This window comes from Lactuca sativa, chromosome 8 (assembly GCF_002870075.4).
Source record: "Lactuca sativa cultivar Salinas chromosome 8, Lsat_Salinas_v11, whole genome shotgun sequence".
Taxonomy (NCBI): Eukaryota; Viridiplantae; Streptophyta; class Magnoliopsida; order Asterales; family Asteraceae; genus Lactuca; species Lactuca sativa.
In genome coordinates, this window is record NC_056630.2 from 112,146,916 (window position 1) to 112,154,483 (window position 7,568).

Here is a 7,568-nt window from a genome sequence, read left to right on the forward strand (position 1 = left end):
TCTTGCTTTAGCTTTAATCAAGCAAAGGTTTTGTACCATACACACTTTTCTGCAACACCATTATAAATATTAAACAATCTTGTCCTTGTGAACCCCAATGTTGAGCTGTAATTAATTTTTTGTTATTATTCTTAAATTTATATGGTATAATTTTCACGTTATAAAAGGGTGGTTTATGACTATGACACACACATTAGAGTGTGCAAATATGTGTTTTTGTTTCGGATTTTATGGTGGGAGGAAGAAAGATAAGGAATCGGTGTCACTAAACAAATCTTCTTTAGGAGGCGGAGGCGGAGGTGGAGGTGGTGTTGGTGGGAACCATACTGAAACTACCGGTGGTCATGAAGTTGGAGGCACGGCAGTCGTAGTAGCAAGTGCAACACATGTATCTGATCCTAGTGGTGGAGGAAGTGGAAGTTCTCATGGTGGTCATGGTGGTGGTGGATATGCTGGTGGTGGTGAAGGTGGAAGTGGAAGTTCTCATGGTGGCCATGGTGGTGGTGGATATGCCGGTGGTGGTGACGGTGGTGGTGGTGGCATTTGATGGTGGTTGTGGTGGTTGTGTAGAATATTTAGTTGTTTATTGTATTGCTTTGTGATCGGTGATTTGAATTACATAACGTTGTGTTTCTTTTGTTTGTTTTTGTGCATTTTTAAGTTTTATTTGTTTGTTTGCTTCCATATCTGATCAAAAATTAATTTCCGGATCATATGAAAAAATATTCGGTATAAGCATATTTAATCACACTTTTGTTCATTACTTAATTTGTTCCGGTATCGGTAGATGATATCCATAAGGAGATGAATAACTTTTCTGATTTTCTTGCCTATTGTATTTGTGAAAGCATAAATGCGAATAGAATCCATAAAAAGATTTAAAATATTTCTAAAATATGTAAAAATAGTCTAACGAAAGAAGAATTGCAACGTGATTTGGAGCATTTACTATTCCCGACCTTCGAGTTAATCTCAATATACACTTCGATCAAATAAACAAGCGTTTTGAGACAGTAAAATTGCAAATTGATGGATGTAAGGACATTTTTTTCACCTCTCACTAAAGTAGACTACTCAAAAGTTATCTTGATTTTATATTAATGTAATAAAAAAAGAGATTAAATGTATCGGACATATTTGACAAAACTAGTTATTACTTGTAACATTTATTTATATATGAAATGAGTTCCCCACCATCCACTCTTATTCCCTATTTATATATGAAATGAGTTCCCCACCATCCACTCTTACCATCCACTCTTATTCCCTGATAGTACGAGGTTTGGGGGAAGGACTCGAGTTTGGTGATTATACTAAGCAACAAGTTTCAGAACTACGTCACAAACCTCTATCTCCTAATAGAAACCACCAACGTTGGAACTTAAGATCTCCCTTATGAGGTGATTAAATGTAACGTTTTAAAAATAATGACATAAAATTTTCGTTTATCAAATAAATAAATCGTTAATACATATCATTTTCATAAAACCGTGGTAATCAAAATTTAGCAAAACATCATCGAATCAGAGTAAATAATATAATGCGGAAAACATGTGGTGTGTGTCCTGCAACCATCCCGAGCTCTTCCATTTGAAAACCGAAGTATCTGAAACATAAACTGAAAACCATAAGCACAAAGCTTAGTGAGTTCCCCAAGACACCACATACCATACATAACTTATCACATAACGGGCCCCACCCACACTTGCATAACGGGCCCCACCCACTAAGATGCGGGTCCCGCCCACACTCGCATAACGGGCCCCGCCCACACTCGCATAACAAGCCTCGCCTACTAAACATATAACCATATAATCATATAACATACAAACACATACGAAAATCACAAAGATATTAGCATACTGCACAATCATCAGGCCCCACCCACATACAAATCATATATGCATAACCCGATACTAGCATACAAAATAACAATCGGGCCCCGCCCAGTAAGCATACAAACACATACACATGCAAGAGTCACACAGATATCTAGCACTCTACATAGCAAACCATGGGCCGACGTTGGTGTCTTCGACTCGCTAAACATAGTGAGGAAACTCACATCGCACTACTGAATCCCGAGGATAAATCTCTGGCTGCTAGCTGACCGATTCCCGAACTATAAAAAAAATCAAAACAAAACTCAATCAACATTAGGGTCCCAACCCATATTTATAAATCCATTACTAGGGTAAATGACCAATTTGTTGGAGTAGGTGTCTAAGCCCATAACTAAAATTGGTATGTACTTGACCCAAAAGTAGCATGGTCCATTTTGGTTTGCAACTCCCTGGAACAATTTGATAGGATGGATATTTGAAAAGAGGTTATTGTGAGTTATCAATATATTATAAGTATAATATATTAATTGAGAAATCACATTATTTAATTAGTATTGGTCAAAAATTAATTTAGTGGTCAAAAGAGACTGATTAAAGTTACGGGGACTGGTTAGGTAAATCAACAATACATATAGTTGACCCATGATCCATGTTGACTAGGGTTGGACTAAACCTATATGAGAGTCCATAAAGGTTTAGCCAAAAGGCCTATGTAATATGAAGAGTCATGGTGAATTAGTGTTGCATGGATGAAACCCTAGGCTATAAAAGTAACCCTAACTCCCTAAAATCGCCCCCTAAGCACACTAAAGTAGAAGCTAGCCAATTTTGTGCTCCCTAACCTCTATATCAAGTTCATCCTTTTGTTCTTGGTTTGTTGTAAGACATTTGAAAACGGGTCATTCATTCATCATTCAGAATCTCGAAAACGGGTAAACCCTACCAGTCTCGTCGAGTCGACTAAGGGACTCGACGAGTTCCTTCAGTCCTTTTGTGTTCAGTCCTTTCCAGTGGGATCCAAGGTCCCAAAATTCAGATCCAACTTCTCCTAATTTAGTTAGCACATAATGTTACAAACTTTACATGCATGCAAGGCCTCATAAGGCTAGATCACCAAAACTAAGGTTCCTACAAGGTTTTAGTGCATGGAAAGGGCCTAAGCTGGATAAAGTGAGCAACTTTATGTCATTGAGGACCTAGAGATGTCCAGATCTGGAACCATATCCTTGTGATAAGTCCAAATCCGAGTATGACATCCTTTTTGGCACCAAAAGTGACCATTTACTTCAAAGAAAAGGGATCTAAGCAACTAAAGATCAAGATAGTGACTTTATACCTCAAGATGGTTGCTAATACATAGTAGATGTCGGATCTACTGTTTCTCTCCTTGCTCCTTCTTATTCAATCTCCAAAATCCTTCACAACCACACCAAAATCACTCTCAAAATCTCTCTCTCTCTCTCTCTCTCATTCAAGAAGGTGCAAGGCTCAAACTAGGGTTTCTCTGGCTGTAAGAACGATAGAAGAGGCTGCAAATGAGCCATAAGTTCTTTAAATAGGGTACAAACCCCTTAAAATTAGAGTTTCTCTTTACAGTGCCTACTCGTCGAGTCGGGTCCTCCGACTCATCGAGTAGGTCTGAAGTCCCGCATCCTTATAGTAACCTCTACTCGACGAGTTGGAGCTCCCCAACTCGTCGAGTCCATGTACAAAACCCTAAAAAATAGATAAATTAAATAATATCTGGAACATGTGTTACAGAACGTGCCCAAGTGCTCATCCAAGATCTCCAAAATGCTCTCATTGACCGAACCTAAGATCATAGGAGTCTGATCCAAAATACCATGGGTAATCTCCGATGAGATGAACTCTCGTATCTGCTCGCTAATCGGCTCAGTACCTGCACCTAAGCCGGAACCAGAACCAAAACCAGAACCTCCTCCTTGAGTGCTCATCACCAAACTTAAATACAACAATCCAAAGATCATAACATACCTAAGAATCCTCCTCCTATAAGCTTCTTACATTCTCCAAGACTCTCCCTGATTCGAGTATGGATCATGTGCTTTCAGTAGTACGGGCCCAATACTACCTTCCACACCTATCATTAGTTTCCTCAAGGATCATCCTGAATCCTCTAAGTCACCTTCTCAAACCGATGCACCAAAAACTCGCTAAACAGAGCAACCAAACCCACTGAAGCACTTCCTCGACTCTCCTAGGTTCCCGACCTCACCCAACCCTCAACTGCTGAAAGACTCCCACCAATTTCAACTAGCTACCTCATGAATACAACCACATGCAACAAAGATCAGATAATCCTTCAAGTAAAAGACTCAACCCTAAGACGGTTGGACTCAAAAAAGAGTTGCGCAATAGGGTCAAATCCATCACTCTAAGGTTAGTTAACATGTTCCACATGTGACTTAGCATATTCACTTGGCAGTCAATTCACATCACTAAGAGTCCCACAACGCACGAAGCAAGCAACATTCAGGCAACGAAAAATCTAACCAGCATACACTAATCAAGCCATTTTATCCACTTATCTGAAAACCATACTAGCATGCAATTCTAAAAGCTCAAACAATCAAGCATATAAAGGCATCTCTTCTATCATAAAATCCTGAGCATATACTTTACCCTAATCTAGCATGCAATTCACATAATCATATCACATATCATAATAAACATGTATTGGTGTTCTGGGAACCCCTTACTTCAGCTCGGCCGCTTACACACATCATACCCCTTTCTTTGATTAGAAATCCTTTTTGATAAAACATTTATTTTATGAAAATTTTCACCAAACCCTTAGTTTGAGTCCAGGCATACCTAAAGTATGATCGAATCCCTCATACCAAGGCTCTGATACCAACTTGTAACATCCCAAAAATCATAGGGTGAAAAAATAAAATTTTAATATATATTCAAACATTTAACTATATTTATTCAACATTTAAAAGTATTCCATAGTAAAACAATTATCAAAGTAAAATCTCAAAATCACGAATTGCGGAAAAACACAGGTGTATGCGCTGCGATCAAGTCGGGTCCTTCCCTTTCGAACCAGAAGTCCCTGAAACCATAAATCACAAACTGTAAGGACAAAGCTTACTGATTTCCCCAAATACCACATACCATACATATCATACGAGCCATACATATCATACATATCCAACAATCAATAGAAAGTGCTATGTGCCAACTATAGTCTTGCCATTATGCCATGAGTTGTATCATGGTCTTCCTTGCCAGGCCGAGGGCCAAAACCCTGGTCTTAGAGACAAGTGCCAAGATCCACCTACTAGTCTTCCATGCAAGCATCACAAAGACTACTAGCATACAATCTACAACTACTTAACTACTTAACTGCCAGAGTTCAGATTTTGGTCTTGCATACATATTGGCATGACCCGCATCTTGGTCTTTCATACAAATGGTCTTCCTATAATACATAAACCAAATGGGTCGGCATTGGTGCCTTTGACCCATAGTACAGTGAGGAAACTCGCCTCAACAACTAAACCCACGAATAATCTCTGACCGCTGATTCGCTAGAATCCCTGTGGTATCAAACAAATAACACCCAATTAACAGCTGTGTTCCAAATCAAATTCAATAATCCATATATGGGGTAAAAAGACCATTTTACCCCTCACCTAGTTTGATCTAAGACTAAGGCCCAAACTCACAATCATAAGGGCCCACCAACCAAACTAATCATCCAAAGCCCACTTATGGCCCACTTTTCCAAATTGGGCCCAAACCCTTACTTGGACCTTACCCTAAAGCCCAATAACTTGTTCTTAATCCAAAACACATATTCTTAGATGGCGCAACAAATCCCCAAGCAATCCAAGCCCCAACTCGAAATGAGACCATAAGGCCCATTAAGGCCCAAATATCCAAATTGGGCCCAAACCCATCATGGGCCTAACTCGAGAAGACCCAACATCCAAAAGGCTCAAAATAACCAATGGTCAAACCTGGTCAAACTTTTGGTCAACACTCTATGGATAACAAGTCAACAAAAAAAGAAAAGCCCAATAGGCCGAGTACGCCCAGTGTACACCCTTTGGGGCCAGTACGTGCAACGTACCAGATGGGTACGCCCATCATACTCCCCTGAACCCCAATCTTCTCCATTAAGTACTTAACCACCTAATTCCTTGCTTCAAATTCTCAGATTTGCTTCCTATGGATGACTTATCATGAAAAGTTGGCAACCTTACTTGCATGCATGGATTAATGGGACTCTAGAGCTCAAAAAAGCTTAATGAAGGGTCTTAACACATGCATGAGTCCAAATAAACCATGAAGATCACATTTTTATGTCTTAGGGACACCTAAAACGTCCAGATCTAAAAGATCAAGCCTCTGAAACAACCTTAGCTCACAAGGACCATCCAATGGGGCTAAAATGACCATAATCAAACCCAAAAGAAGATCTAACCAAGGAAATGACAAGATCAAAGCTTTTTTACTTTCAATAGATTTCAAAAGATGGAAAACCTCTAAATCTACAAGCTCCTTTCCAGGTGGTGATTCTTCAACAAGCTCCTAGCTCTTCAAAGTGCACAAAATACTCCAAGATCCTTCATAATGGCTTAAAAGTTCCAAGATAAAGGCTAAGGGTCAACTTCTAGGGTTTAGGAGGCTTAAAGGTTGATAAAAGATGAGGCTCATGAAATAAATGAGGTTTAAATAGGGTCAATGACCAAAAATTAGGGTTTTATGGATGAAAGGAGTACGCCCCACGTACCCCTTAGTGCGCCCGACATACTCAAGAATCACCCGTGACCATTTAGCTCGGTACGCTCCATGTACACATCTAGTACGTCCCATGTACTAGATGGCCCTCCAAACTCCAAAACTTCATTCGGCCATAACTCCTTCGTCCCAAGTCCGTTTCCAATGAACTTTATATCCACAGAAAGGTGAAGAGAAACTCTACGCTTCTAAAAACTCACCATATCCTTAAAACTTCTCGAACAAGAACCTAAAATTCATAAAGGCCTGAAGTAACAAATTACGATTATACCCTTGGGCTCCGAAACGCCATCGAACACTCTGATCACTTAAACTATAACACTCACATCCAAAAAGGGCCAAATCATTCCTTCCCCAAGGCCCTAAGCCTCATGATAACTGATGATTGGGCCATAACCCCGAATAATGAAGCAATTCGAAACCGAGTGTTACAATATATCCCTATTCTAATAAAAGAATAGGTTGATTCTTTTTTTGTCATGTGTCATCCTAATAAACTCCTAATTAATATCATGTCATATGTCAACCTATTCATTATCCATTTTAAATTTTAAATTCGAAATTTCTCACTATAATCACATTAAATTAGATAACATTAGAATAAAAATTAAAATAAAATTAATACAGATTATATGTTTACGTATTTATTTAAATCAACGATTATAATTTTATATAACTAAAATATCTCTTAATTAATCATTTATTTAAAATAACTGATTAATAATTTTAAGTTTTTACTATAAAATTTAATTATTTTGTAACCATGATTTCAATAGGTTATAAACTAGTACATTATATATAGTTAATGCTTAAACGTGACATAGTAGGCTACGCGTGAACACCGCCCCAAAGATGGGTGGGTGTCTTGTGGCGTGGTACCCACTACAGAAGAAGACGATGACTGTGATTGGTGAAGAATTTCTTTGTGTCTATCTCTCTCTACAATTCCTC

The 7,568-nt window shown here is 38.7% G+C and overlaps 1 protein-coding gene across 1 annotated transcript; it reads left to right on the plus strand.

The window, feature by feature from the left end:
* The first annotated feature begins 208 nt into the window (after window positions 1-208).
* LOC111880363 (glycine-rich RNA-binding protein 2-like) lies at window positions 209-547 on the plus strand. Its single transcript, XM_023876784.1, has one exon. The coding sequence runs from the start codon at window positions 209-211 to the stop codon at window positions 545-547; it is 339 nt and encodes a 112-aa protein (XP_023732552.1).
* Window positions 548-7,568: the final 7,021 nt, after the last annotated feature.